This window comes from Eretmochelys imbricata, chromosome 3 (genome assembly GCF_965152235.1).
Source record: "Eretmochelys imbricata isolate rEreImb1 chromosome 3, rEreImb1.hap1, whole genome shotgun sequence".
NCBI lineage: Eukaryota > Metazoa > Chordata > Testudines > Cheloniidae > Eretmochelys > Eretmochelys imbricata.
Genome location: NC_135574.1, coordinates 8,535,658 through 8,550,787, shown reverse-complemented (window position 1 = coordinate 8,550,787; position 15,130 = coordinate 8,535,658). Strand labels below are relative to the sequence as shown.

Below are 15,130 nucleotides of genomic sequence, written 5' to 3'. Positions count from 1 at the left end.
GCAGGTCCAAGCAAGATGGCACTCTCAGTTAATGAGGCTATCATGGAGCCAGCCAGAGTGGTCTGGCATACCTCTACCTCATGAGTCCCCATGCCTAAAAGGACTGAGAGATGTGATTTTGTCCTTGCCAAAAAAGCTGTATGTCTTTTCTCCCACCCAGCACCCAAATCCCTGGTGGTACATTAAGCCCCAAAGAGAGTTACAACATCCCAAGACCACTCCGGCTCACAAGGGCTCGAAGAGGTTGGACATTCTGGAGGAAAAATGGTTCATACCATGAACTGTCAGGCCTTGTTAGCAAAATATGATTTTAGCAATTACTCTAGCCTGGCTGACTTTAAGGACAAGCTTCCCCCTGAGGACAGAGCCCAATTTCAGTCCTGGATAGAGGAGGGCAAGTTGTTGGCAAAGGCATTTCTTCTGGCTACAGTGGATACTGCATTCAGAGTCTTGGCCACTGACACAGTTGTAAAGCATGAGTCTTTGCTTCACTCTTCACCAAAGAGGTCCAGAACACCATACAGGACCTGCCTTTTGACAGGCCAAATTTGTTTAATGGAAAGCAGATGAGTCCCTACACTTGCTGAAAGACTCACGGTCAACTCTACGCCTCATGGGAATTTACACCCCAGCCCTGAGGAGACAACACCAGAGGCAGATGTATAGGCCAAGGCCAACCTCTCCACAGACATTATACCACCCACATCCACCCATAAACATCAGGCTTCAGAGACATCAATTTTCAGCTACCATATATCTGCCTATTCTCAGCCACCCACTAAGGGCTACCTTTGACACCTCCGGTGATATCCTTCACTGCTCTTGATGCCACTTACCTCTACCCGCGTTATCTTTGGGGGCCACCTCTCACTTTTCACCCACAATTGGGACTCTATCACGACTGAGAATTGGGTCCTAGAATTCATCCATTAAGGATATTCCATAGAGGTTTTCTCTCTCTCCCTCCCCACAAATCCCCTTCAGGGACCACTCTCATGAGGTGATTCTTAAACAGGAGGTGGACTCCCCCCCTTCCAACAAGGGGCAATAGAAAGAGTGCCATTTCAGTATCAAGGAAGTTCCTTTGATTTCTAGTGGATCAGGAACGTTTCCAGTTCATAGTCCTTCCCTTAAGACTAGCAACAGCAAAGGAGTATTCATGAAGGTCTTCTCTGTGGTTGCAGCCCAAATGAGATGTCAGGGTACACAGTTTTCCCATATCTTGATAACTAGCTCTTAGTAGGTGGCCCCAGTAGAGGCAGTATTGACCGACACCCGGCGACTTTGTTCCTGCTCCATCGTCTAGCAGGATGGATGTCTGTGCAAAGAAAGAAAAGACCATTTTAACACCCACACAACAATAAAGTTTGTCAGAGCAGTCCTCCCCACAGAAAGATTTCAGTTTATGAGCAATCTGATAGCACAGATTAATTACAGATTGCAGACCAAGGACTATGGTCAAAGTATGCCTTTCTCTTCTAGACACGTGGTCTTGTGCGCTTATGTGACACCATTCACCAGACTTCATCTACAATGCCTACAGGCCTGGCTTTGGTCAGTCTACTCACCAGATGAGGATCACATCAACACCAGAGTGGCCATTCCCACCAGGGTCATCACCTGTCTTACCTGGTGGTTGAATCCAGAACCAGTGAAAGTAGAAATCCCCTTCAGTGCTCCTGCCCCAATGTCACTTTTCTAACGGATTCATCCCTTATGGGTTGGAATGCTCACATGAACAACCACACCATAAAAGGTACCTGGACCCCACAAGAGGCCAGACTGCACATCAATCTACTGGAACTGAGGGCAGTCTGCTAAAACTGCTTATACATTTACTTCTATATCAAAGTAACATCAGACAACAGCAACATGGTCTGTTACATAAACAAATAGGGCAAAGCAAGATCTCTTCCTAGAAGCAGTCAGGCTTTGGTTTGGTGCATCAGAAACTACAACACCATCCAAGCCACATACCTTCCAAGTGCTCATAACTCGTTAGCAGACAGGCTGAGCAAACAGTTCTCTGCAGGCCCTGTGTGGGGAACACCTCAGTTGGGATGCAAAGGGATCCCAAAGAACAGGAAATTTCCCCCGTACTGCTCCAGAGGAGCTATGAGTCACAGCTCCCAGGGCAATGATCTCCTGTTGTCATGGACAGAAGAACTTACGTATGCCTTTTCTCCTATTCCCCTGCTACCACAGGTCTTGAGAAAGATCCATCACAACAGTGCTTGTAGCACCTAACTGGCACAGACAGTTTTGGTTCTCAGAACTCCTGAGAATTTCAGTCCCACCTCCTATCAGGATCCACACCTTTTCAGATTTTCTTACTCAGGAAGAAGGCAGAATCGGATACCGCAATCCAGAGCCACTCCGCCTGGTGTTTGGATGGGCATCAAAACTAGAATGTTTTTGCTCAGCACCCATACAAGATATCAAAGTAAGAATGCTACCTAGCTAAATGGAGATGCTTCTCTACCTTGGCTCAGCATAATCAGCCTTCTCCCAGCTTTCTAGATGTCCCAGTTGTTTTAGATTCTCCTATTTTTAAAAAAAATACTCTCAGGTCTTTCCATTAGTTCACTGCAGGTTCATCTTGCAGTGATCAGTGTCTTCCTTCCTCCAATAGCTGGACATTCCATTTTCACTCACCCAATGACAGTGAGATTCATGAAAGGGCTAGTCAGGATTTTTCTGCTAGTGGTCAAACCTACACCTCAGTGGGGCCACAATCTTGTCCTGTCTATGCTCACCAAACCTCCATTAGAACCCTTGGCAACATGCCCTATGTCCTACTTGTCCCTGAAAGTGGGATTTTTAGTTGCTGTTTCCTCACTCAAAAGATTGCGCAAGATGGGAATCCTTATGGCAGACCCACCCTATACTGTTTCTCACAAGGAAAAAGGTCTCCTTTCACCCCCATCCTAAATTCCTCCCCAGTTATTTCTGAATTCCATGTCAACCAGACTATCCATGTGTCTGTTTTTTTCCTGAAACTCCATGCCTCTGCTGAAGAGAGCCGCTTTCATTCCCTCAAAGTCAGACATGCCTTGACATTCTACCTGAAAAGGACCAGACCTATCAGAAGATCACCAAGGCTATTTCTCATCATAGCAGAAAGGTTGCAAGGACAAGCTCTATCCTCTCAGAGAATGTAAGTGGATTTCTGGGGGAATCAAGTTCTACAAATTAACACACATCCCTCCACCTGATGGGGTAAGGGCACAATCCATGAGAGCACAAGTTGCTGCTACAGCATCCCTGCAGGAAGTACCGATACTGGACATATGTAGAATGGCTACCTGGAGTTCCATTCACACACATACAAAACATTTTGTACGCTAGTTCAAGCAGATGCAACAGTGGGAACTGCAGTAATTTAAGCATCTTTGCTGCTAGCATCCTCGCACCCTCCTCAGTCTGAATGCTGCTAGTCAGTCACCCAGGTGTAGAGCAAGCATAGGGACCAGCACTCAAAGAAGTGGAGGTCATTTACCTGTAACTGGATGTTCTTTGAGATGTGTGGTCCATATCTATATTCCCCTCCATCCTACCACCCCTCAGTCCCCTTTTCTTCGGATCCTGCTGGATTCACAGTAAGAAGAACTGGACAGGTGTCAGCCCACACTGCCTCTTATGCCCTGGGTCAACGGACACTGCTTGTTAGAATTCATGGACTCAAGTGCATGATGTGCATGCTCGTCTACATGTGGAATACAGCTAGGGATCACAGATCCCAAAGAATTTCCACTTACAGGTAAGTAACCTCCATTTTTAAACTCAAATATCTTTGTTGGGAGACTATATTGATTGTAAAATGACCTCTTATAAAACAGACATTTGGTTTTTTCCACTTCTAGGTGAACTAGAAATTTTTTGAGTTAAAATTTATGTATTAGAGGAGATGCTTTCGTTCCTTTGCAGGTGAAAGTAGAAGCCTCCTGGGATTCCACAGTCCATAACTGCATTCAGCTCAGTAAAGGATCAGCAACAGATGAAAGAGTTTTCCTTATTGTGAGAGTGACTGTCCAGCTCAGCCATCCTGCAGAAATGCAGCTAGTGCTACGCAAACGTGTCTGTGTTAATGTCTACGGGAGACAGGTACATCTTTTAAAACCCTCCAGTGAGTTTTGACTCCCTGTCAAAGTGATGAGAGACCTGAGGCAAAGAGCTTTTGACTTGCTCTACACCAGAGTTCAGTAATTCCTGGTCCCCAGTCCTGTGCTCAGACTCCTAGTCTGTGCTTCACTTCACTGCAGCATTTTAACACTGGTGTACCCCTTGTTTTGGTGGATTTGATAGGTTGCCAACATCGGGTTGAGATGGAGGTGCGTATTTTTAAATATTTTATGGGAGCTGTGTGTTTGTAATTCTGAGCCATGACAAGTGTCCCTTGAAGAAAAATGAAATTAACAGTGGCCTTCTAAAAAGAGTCTTTAAACTAACTCTTAGCCAGAAGCATTACAGAACAAAAAGAAAAGTGTCCAGTTCTTCTCTTGATGTAGTTTTTCTTTGGCTGGATACATTTGTTTGACATGTTGAAGTGATCTGGGTCCATTTTGTAGAAGCTTTGAAGATACCAAAATAATTTATACATTAATCTTCAGTTCCTCTTCCTCACAAGTCCTGCTGGGGACTAGACTTGGAGAATCAAGAAGGTGGGATACTGTGTTTCACCCATCCTCAGCAGCTTCAGCTCTTTACTTTGGTACACTGTCATAAAGAAGCATCAGAAATAGCAACAACCAGCTGCTGTTTTGATTCCTTGTGTTTACTTAACACCGATTTGCTCTGTCCTGTGTGGGAATAACGAGATGCTTCAAGTTGCTAGTAGTCTGTGTGATAATTTCAGTGTCTTGGAAGATTATTTGATTTTTTTTTTTTCCTCATGGCTTTTGTACGATGCTGCTAAATACTGGAGAGAACTTTTGTTTCAACATCATTAGTATTAATATGGTGAATAGTCTCTCTAATCCCAATCATTTAACATTGGATAGAGTTTAGTAGGTGTTTCCTCATGGGCCAGGAGCTTGTGTTTTGTAGATTTGTGAAATTCGTCTCATTTGCATATGGATCCTAAGTGAAACCTGCATTATGTTTTCCCCATCAGTAACATTGACTGCATCTGTTTCTAGAAACTGACCTCTCTTCCAGTCTGAGACATTTAGGGGTATGCTAGCAGCAGTTGTGGCTCACGTTGCTGTCTGTGGCTTCTCAGAACGAAAGTCCCTCTTGACCTTTTATTTTCTCCATTTGGCCTGTTCTGCCATGATGGAAGGTGCGGGGGGAGGAATAAATGGAAGGCAGGAGCTCAATGAATGGTCCCACTGAGGGAATGATCCCTGAAAATCTTCATTCCTTGATGAAGACGGTGGGAGGAGGGAGAATTCTGCTCAATGCTGCCCCGAAATTTGGCTTTCTGTGCCAGCGCCAGTATCAGATAAGGTGGGGGTGCTGAGCTGCTCCTCTGTTGGCACTACAGGAGGCAGAGTCTGAAGCAAGGCCAGAAGGGGTATGGCCAAGCTCCAGGCAGAGCCCTGTGGACACAACTGAGCTGCTGGTAGTATTTGGAGGAAGAGAGGCACAGCACTAAATGTTTGACTAGGTGCGAAGCCTTTCCCAGAAAGGAAACAGTGAGGCAAATTTTCCATTATCTAGAACTGGGGGGGAACCCATTTCACAGAAATCATTTGCAGGCTCCATTTATCATAAAGATTGTATTGAGTCGCCATCAATGCCGATTTCCTCTGCAAGCTGAGTCTATTTGACAACACAAAAATTCAGCCTTCTCACTAGGTTTTTTTAATCCCCAGCGATAACTTTTCCAGGCTGTTCAGACTCAGCAGCATCTTTCAATGACTCATCTCTGCATTAATTCAAGAATCCAGTTCTTAACCCTGCGCGGTGCCAAGTCAGCATAAACAATGACAATGCCCTCTTAAATCATTCTTCATAACGATCTCTTTGGTCAAGAATTTAATGTCTTTACTTGTCAATATTCAAGAAAAGTCACCCTGGGGTCTCCCAAAAAAAAAAATAATCATCTCAAACCAGTCAATCCTTTGTTTTCTAGTTAAGAGGTCACTTTGCTGTGTAGAAAGATAATCCCCTTTTTACATCTGTAATGAAGACAGAAGTAATTGATTTTGTCTTTATTTGGACTAAAGTCCTTTGAATGCTGCCTGCTTGTTTTGTCTGTTCTGTTATTTGCCATATACAAACATTTGCTTTTGTTGAAAATGTTATTTTAAAACACCTTTTTTTTTTTTTTTTTAACTGAAACAACCATTTTTTCCCCTTTCCTTCTTCCTCTATAGGGTTTTGCACAGAGCTTCCTGAGAAGAATGTCTCACCGAAGTTCCATTCCTGGCTGTGGAGTCACCTTTGAGATAGTCTCTAATATTCCAGAGGTGAATAATTAGGAATTGAAAATGCCTGAAACTGTCAAAGGGACACCAACTTCTTGAAATCTCACATCTGGTTGAATATTCGTTGCCTATTGTTGCTACAAGTAATAACTAAGATTCCTAGAACAGACAGAGATTAGACAAACTGTTTTTTTTCCACGTTGTGCATTTTGCAGCAATCTGCATTGTTTACTGTGTTTAGTCATTTTTCCCTCGTCATTTGTGTGGGTCTTTCATACAGCAATGGGGAAGAGAAATATTTTAAGAAATCTTGTCCTGGGACTCGGGAGCAGGTTTAGTACCGGACTACTTTTAATTTTTTTTTTAAATAGAATCTAAATTTCAAGTGGAGGCTGTCCCTTAATAAATAATGCCTTGCTTTAACCCTTCGAGCACTGAGCCTCATCATACTTTCCTTCATTGCCTCCACTCTTGCCTTTGTTTGGTCAAAACAGATGCCCAATAATAGCCTCCAAGAAAGCACTGCGAGAGACAGACACACCTCCCACCCAAAGCATGTCTGAAGCTGTAGTCTCTGTTTTGTCAACTTTCTTAGTTTTATTTCCCTTCATATGGTAGCTTAGTACGTTGTAGGGAGCAGGCAAAGACCCAAATGTGGCTGACTTTAGTGCTATAAAATATCTGAAGACAGACAATTTACTCCTGGGGGAATTCTGCGCATAATATATAAAAATTCTGCATATTTTACTTGTCAAAATAACATAATATAATCATGCAGTTTCAATTATTTTGGTAATTTATTTCAAAATACCTGTCAGCAAGTATGTCTGTAACAGTACAGAAAACAAAAAAGATTAAGGAAATGTTTTTGACAAACAGATTCCTTACTAGGCATATTAGTACAGAACTTTGAGTAATAATTCATTTAAACTACAGTATAGAACCGTATTTCCCGCACCCCTCAGAAGCAGAGCAAAGGCTTGGGAGAGTCACGGGTAATGGAGGAGCTAAGGGAGAGGGAAGTAATTACTGGGAGGGAGCCTGGGGGTGAACCTGGAGGGTTGTGAGATGTGGCTGGGAGAAGTATGCAACAGGTTTTTTGAGGAGGAGGGATTGTTAGGGAGTTGGGGAGCTTTTCCCATGCAGACCCTGGCTGACCTCAACCTCTCCCATTTAATCAGGCACATCTGTCCCAGTCCCCGTTTGGCCCTGCACCCCAACTTTCTCCTATCCCCATGTGGCCCTGCACCCTCGCTCAGCCAGGTATTGCTGCCCCATCCCCATGTGGCAGTGCACTCCCCATCCTCTTGTCCCCATGTGGCCCTGCACCCCCCACTCCCACTCAGTGTTGTCACCCAACTAGCTCCTGTGTCCCCGCCCCAGTTTGCCATTCCCCTCCCCCCCAACTAGCCCGTCTGGACTCCAGTCTGTGTGACCCGTCCCCTCCCCCAGCAGCTCTGGGTGCCCTGCTCTGTTCCTCCCCCATTCCATGCCTCCTCACCTGGCCTCTGCCCACTCCCTCTCCATGGCTGGCTGCTCCAGCATGTGAGCCAGCTACCCTCTTCTGACGCCACATTAGCCCCTGGCTAGCGAAAGGTATAACTGCAGCATGACCCCTCTTGTGGCTTCCCTTCACCTCCTCGAGTCCCCGTCAGAATCAATTATTCTGAGGGGGGGGTGGGGAATCTATGGGAGACGTTAATGCTGCACTTGCACAGTGGTGCAAAATACCCCCAAGAATAGTATTTACATTGCTTGATGGTGATATCTCCCCATGAAACTCTGCTGACAAGGAAAGAGAACCATAACCAGCCTTTACAGCTGAAGGGTTGTACTCATCAAAAACAATAGAAGCACCCATCTAGCTTCTATGCTGCAGGAGCTCCTAAAAAGTCTTTGTTAGGGATTCCTGCATGTACTGTAGAAGTAGATTAATTTCTTATCTAATTTAGGGGAAGATTCAATGTTGAATCAACATCATCCATTTTTTCAAAGCCTTCGTATGGTCTGTACAGGAAAGACGTGTTGTTTTTTGGTTGGTTGGCTGTATTTTTGGAGGTTTTTTTAATTGGAAATATTTCCTTTAAACAAGGCAGCCTTTCTTTCCTTCTTCCCAGGATGCTCAGGGAGCTGAGGAGCGGGAGGCACTAGCAAGGATGGCAGCTAATGTTGAAAACGCAGCTTCAGCTGACTCAGAAGCCTATATTGAAAAGTACCTGCGGAGTGTGCTGGCAGTGGAGAACATTCTCACCCTGGATCGTCTTCGCCAGGTGTCTTTTTTTTTATTATTATTTTTTTTCCAATGCCAGAGTTGACATCAGTAAATATACTGACTGAGAACACTGTTGTGATAGAAATCTTTTTATCAGTGCATGCAATGGCTTAATAAACAAGAGGGCCACTTCAGTATATGCCTCAGCTCTTCAGAGTGTCCTGACACAGACTTCGAAGGAAGCAAGTGCATGATGGTAGCTCTTTCACATACTTGTTACTCCTTCGAAATTGTATGCAGTACAGGTAGGATTGAAGGCTTGATATCAGGGGCACTGTCCATTCTGAGTTTCTCTGTGTGTTTTGAAACACACTGTGCACTGCCAGAATTATATTTCAAAAAAGATAGTTGTGTGTGGAGTTGGCTTTAAAATTAAACCCAGAGTTTCAGAAAGCAAGTTTTCTGAAGTCATTAGCAACTTTTGTCATCTTGTACATGCTATGCATTGGCGTAACCAAGCCTGTTCTATCAATAAGTGAGACACTGATTAGGTTAATCGTAAGTATTGTAACTTGATCTATTTACCAGGAAAAACACAGGAGAGGGACACATTTATGGAAAATTGTATTTCTGGGTATAAATTATGCAAGCAAGAGCGAGAAAGTTATCCAAAACAAATCTGAGCATGTGCTTGCCCCCTATAAATTAACAATAAAGTGTGCTGCACTCTTAAGTATTGAAAGGAAGTTCTCTGTCAAATATAATTACTTTAAAGAATTAAAATAGGAGCTCAGCTAGGAAAAGGAGTCTCACTGTTCACATCTGTTAGAGATATAGACCTCTCATAGATGCAGGGCTATAGAGGCTCAGTGACCTTCTAAAGATTATGTAAAATTCTAGCCATACCACTGAGCAAACAGTTACTAGTGGACCAAACTTGCCCGCTCCCTGTAGACTTCCTACTATCAGCATACTATATGAGACATTAAAGATTAAATTGTGAAGTCTCCTTTCTTCTATGGTGCATTAGGGCTGTATTGAAATATTTTCATGTATATGCAAAACCACACTTCGATCACAGTGTAGATGCTTGTAAAGTGTTTCTGTCCTGATGTCTTGACTGGTCTGCAGGAGGTTGCGGTGAAAGAGCAGTTAACAGGGAAAGGAAAACTTAACAGGAGGAGTCTGAGCTCTCCCAACGTCAATCGGGTAAGTATGCCACAGTTGCGTCAATAGCTCCATGAGGAGGGCAGACCGTACAACACACAGGGCCCTAAGCTATCCAGGTGGGAGAATAAAACGATGAGTCGCCTCTGGTCTCATCCCCCAATTGCACCCTTCCTTGGTGGTGGGGGAGATAAGCCAGCATGTGAATTCCTGAGCAGAGACAAAACCCACAAATTTCCATATCCTGATCACATAGGCTAGCATTCTAAACACCCATACCTATCCAGGCCATGTAAAAATAGCCATGTGAAATGTACTTCTGTACACACTACTCTTTTTTGAAACACTGAAGGTATTTCATCCAATTATCAAGTTAATATTTTGTGCTTACAACTCTTTGTCTGAAGATCTCAAGGCACGTTATAAATACCAGTACTAATGAATTAAGCCTCATACATATTTTCTGTAGAAATTATATTTTCTGTTTAACACCTGAAGGAACTGAGACAGAGATTTTGACTTGACCAAGATCACACAGGAAATCTGTGGCAGAGCTAGAGATAGAACCTAAGGGTCCAATCAGTAGAAGTTCTGCCATAAACTTCGGTGAGGACAGCATTTCACCCTAAACCCAGTTTTGTGCTATAACTACAAGACCATCTTTCCTGCTCTTATGTATTTTCAAGACACATTTATTAGAGGTACTTAACATTTTGCAGAAACTAATGTATGTGTTCACTTCAACCATTTCAGATATCTGGAAGCCGTCAAGATTTAGCTCCCCTGTACAACCTTGGCAGTCAGAAGGTAAACGTTTAAAGCAATTTGTGGCCTTTGAAGACGAGATCAGGGAGAATCTCTTCTTCCTTTTTGTGGTGTGTGGCCCCAGAATCAACCCCATCACTGACCATAAAAAAATATCATCAGGACATGGTTAAAAAGTAATCTCGATTTAAAGATCAAATAATTACTTTGAGAGACTTCTCAAGGCCTAGATAGACGACAGGGCCTTCCTATGACCTGCACAGTTTGTGTGTGTGCATAAATATGTATTCATATGGAGAATAGGGAGTGAGAAAGGAGTTTTAATGCATAATGCAATGGTATGAAGAAATTGACTTTTCATATGTGGTCTAATGTAGATAGTTAAATTTCTGTTCCATGTAGGAAATGCTAAAACATCTGCAAGTAATTAATTGCTTATAACCACATCCATAGAAATGTCCCACAGTTTCTCATTAAAATACTGTACTTCATTTAAGCATTGAGAGAAAAATTCATTATCTGAATTTTCAGTGATATTGCACATGGCATGCTTCAGAGTCCAAAGGTCCCAGCAGATGTAACTAATGCATTAGGTCCACCTAATGAATGCGATAAAATTATTATCCCACTATAGTTACTATATTGTTCTTACTTTAAATGCCTTTGCTTTAAAATATTTCTGCTTTGAAAATACAGCCATTGTGCCTCATTTACATAAGAACGGCCATCCTGGTCTCTCTAGTGCCAAATGCCCAGTACTTCAGAGGGAATGAACTGAACATGACAATTATCGAGTGATCCCTGTCATCCACTCCCAGAGCATGGGGTTGCATCTCTGACCATCTTAGCTAATAGCCATTGATGGACCTGTTCTCCATGAATTTATCTACTTCTTTTTTGAACCTAGTTTTGGCCTTCACAGCATCTCCTGGCAACGAATTCCACAGTTTAACTGTGTGTTATGCCTTTTGTTTCTTTTAAACCTGCCACCTATTAATTTCATTGGGTGACCCCTAGTTCTTGTGTTATGAGAAGTAATAAATAACGCTCTCCACGCCATTCATGATTTTATAGACCTCTATCATATCCCTGCCTTAGTCATCTCTTTTCCAAGCTGAAAATTCCCAGTCTTTTTAATCTCTCCTCATACAGAAGCTGTTCCATATCCTTAATCATTTTTGTTGACCTTCTCTGTACCTTTTCCAATTCTAATATATCTCTTTTGAAATGGGGTGACCGTAACTGTTGACATTGCACTCCATATGATTTTATGAAAATATGCTAATAAGTGTGAATATAATATAACTGGAATATGCTTCATGCAAAAGGTCTCTTGTAAGGTACCATTACAAAGCTTATAATCCACTGAGTGTGGTCATCCAATTTGTATAAATTTATCATTCTTGTATCTGAAACTAGAAATATGAAATATAACTCTGAGGTCCTATTGTAATTATGCAAAGTGTGGGCCATTAATGGTGGTTTGGAATCTTGATGGCTCCTATCAACTAGGACAATTGGTTGTAAATAGATCTGTTTACTTGCAAACCTTCCTGTGAGTCAGGCCAGGAAAAATGAAGGCTTGGGGTCTCCCAGGATATGTGACCATGTCACCTGGTACTGGAATCCATCTTAAACCTGGTGCTTTCCCATCCCTCCTTCTAAATGGAAAACCCAGAGAGACAAAAGATTCCCGCCTTGTGCCAAAGCTAGATAAGGGGGTGGAAGAACAAAGTGGGCAGTCATGAAAAATCCCCTAGCTACCATCTGAGCTGAAACAAGGACTGTACTAGGGGAAAAGATTGGGCCCAGACTAGGAAGGAGTGCAGTCTGTAAAAGAAATGTATTGGAACATAGCTGAGGGTGAGATTTTATCTGTAATCAGTTTCTAATGTATTAGGCTTAGACTTGCGTGTTTTTGTTTTATTTTGCTTGGTAACTTACTTTGTTCTGTCTGTTATTACTTGGAACCACTTAAATCCTACTTTTTATACTTAATAAAAATCACTTTTTGCTTATTAATTAACCTAGGTGGCAGTATTAATACCTGGGGGAGCAAACAGCTGTGCATATCTCTCTATCAGTGTTATAGAGGGCGGCCAATTTATGAGTTTACCCTGTATAAGCTTTATACAGAGTAAAACGGATTCATTTGATGTTTGCATCCCATTGGGAACTGGGTGTCTGGGTGCTAGAGACAGGAACACTTCTTAAGCTGTTTTCAGTTAAGTCTACAGCTTTGGGGGCACATGGTTCAGACTCTGGGTCTGTGTTGGAGCAGACTGGCATGTCTGGCTCAACAAGACAGGGTACTGGAGTCCCACGCTGGCAGGGAAAACTGGCTCAGAGGTAGTCTCAGTACATCAGGTGACAGTCCCTAGGGGGTTTCTGTGACCGAACCCGTCACAAATGTGCAGTATTCATGGTGTGGGCATTCCATGAATTTATATAGTGGCATTAGGATATTTATTGTCTTATTATGTATCCCTTTCCTATATGGTTCCTAACATTCTGTTTGACTGCTACTTTACACTGAGCAAACCATGACTCCAAGATCTTTCTTCAGTGGTAACAGCTAATTTAGATCCCCTAATTTTGTATGTGTAGTTAGGATTATGTTTTCCAGTGTGCTTTACTTTGCATTTATCAATATTATTTTCATGGGCCATTTTGTTGTCTAGTCACCCAGTTTTGAGAGTTCTCTTTGTACAGTAACTGTTTGCTGTCTGTTTTGGACTTAACTATCTTGAGTAATTGTGTATTGTCTGCAAATTTTGCCACCTCACTGTTTACCCCTTTTTCCAGCTCATTTATGAATATGTTGAACAGCACAAGTCCCAGGACAGATCTTTGGGGGACCCCGCCATTTATCTCTCTCCTTTGTAACCTTTTATTCCTACCTTTTGTTTCCTGTCTTTTAACCACTTACTGATCTGTGAGAGAATTTTCTCTCTTATTCTATGACTGCTTACTTTGCTTAAGAGTTTTTGGTGAGGGACTTCGTCAAAGTCCTTCTGAAGAGTCCAAGTGCGGTATATCCGCTGGCTCACCCTTTCCCACATGTTTGTTGACCCACTCAAAGAATTCCGATAGATTGGGGAGGCATGATTTACCTTTACAAAAGCCATCTTGACTCTTCCCCAACAAATCATGTTCATCTATGTTTCATGCTACACTGATGCCAATGAGTAACTCCATCGAAAACAACGGTGTTGTACCAACCTGAAACTGTTGTAACTGAGAGGCAACTTAGCCTGTCGGACACATCTTTTTTTCTTACGTTGTCACGAAGGTCCAGCTGTTCAGGTGCAGCTGTTCCATAGTTCTGTAGAAATGTGTAACTTGTGGCATGGTGAAGTGATCCACAGGCCTCCTCTTACTAGTTAAAACTAACTAGATGGACATGAAACAAGCAAATGTGTTACAGTCCTGGATTGGCAGCTGGGCAGTGAATTAGAAGACATCACAGGTCTTTTCTACATCTAACCTCTGTGATTCTGTAAGATTTCCATGGAATAGTCTGTCATTGTTAGTGTCCAGGTGGCTTGCTCTCCCCAACCCTCACTCACTTTCACTGGGCTGGGGCAGGGGCTTGGGGTGCAGGAAGGGGTGAGGGCTCTGGGCTGGGGTTTGCAGGCTCTGGGCTGGGGCCAGGGATGAGGGGTTTGAGGTGAAGAAGGGGGATTCAGCTTGTGGGGAGGTGCTCAGGGCTGGGGCAGGGGTTTCACTGTTTTCACTAACAAGGTCAGCTCCCAGACTGCTACGCTGGGCATCACAAAATGGGGAAGAGATGGCCAGCCCTCTGTGGAGATAGAGGTGGTTAGGGACTATTTAGAAAAGCTGGACGTGCACAAGTCCATGGGGCCGGACGAGTTGCATCCGAGAGTGCTGAAGGAATTGGCGGCTGTGATTGCAGAGCCATTGGCCATTATCTTTGAAAACTCGTGGCGAACCGGGGAAGTCCCGGATGACTGGAAAAAGGCTAATGTAGTGCCAATCTTTAAAAAAGGGAAGAAGGAGGATCCTGGGAACTACAGGCCAGTCAGCCTCACCTCAGTCCCTGGAAAAATCATGGAGCAGGTCCTCAAAGAATCAATCTTGAAGTACTTGCATGAAAGGAAAGTGATCAGGAACAGCCAGCATGGATTCACCAAGGGAAGGTCATGCCTGACTAATCTAATCGCCTTTTATCATGAGATTACTGGTTCTGTGGATGAAGGGAAAGCAGTGGATGTATTGTTTCTTGACTTTAGCAAAGCTTTTGACACGGTCTCCCACAGTATTCTTGTCAGCAAGTTAAGGAAGTATGGGCTGGATGAATGCACTATAGGGTGGGTAGAAAGCTGGCTAGATTGTCGGGCTCAACGGGTAGTGATCAATGGCTCCATGTCTAGTTGGCAGCCGGTGTCAAGTGGAGTGCCCCAGGGGTCGGTCCTGGGGCCGGTTTTGTTCAATATCTTCATAAATGATCTGGAGGATGGTGTGGATTGCACTCTCAGCAAATTTGCGGACGATACTAAACTGGGAGGAGTGGTAGATACGCTGGAGGGGAGGGATAGGATGCAGAAGGACCTAGACAAATTGGAGGATTGGGCCAAAAGAAATCTGATGAGGT

At 43.3% G+C, this 15,130-nt stretch overlaps 1 protein-coding gene across 1 annotated transcript in view; it reads left to right on the top strand.

The window, feature by feature from the left end:
- The window catches only part of KIF13B (kinesin family member 13B), a 215,279-nt gene that overhangs the window by 163,623 nt on the left and 36,526 nt on the right, over positions 1 to 15,130 (top strand). Inside the window, exons 31-35 of the mRNA XM_077812361.1 lie at positions 3,928 to 4,104; positions 6,321 to 6,413; positions 8,489 to 8,641; positions 9,715 to 9,792; positions 10,504 to 10,557. Coding sequence (XP_077668487.1) covers positions 3,928 to 4,104; positions 6,321 to 6,413; positions 8,489 to 8,641; positions 9,715 to 9,792; positions 10,504 to 10,557 — 555 coding nt within the window. The remainder of the gene's footprint in view (positions 1 to 3,927; positions 4,105 to 6,320; positions 6,414 to 8,488; positions 8,642 to 9,714; positions 9,793 to 10,503; positions 10,558 to 15,130) is intronic.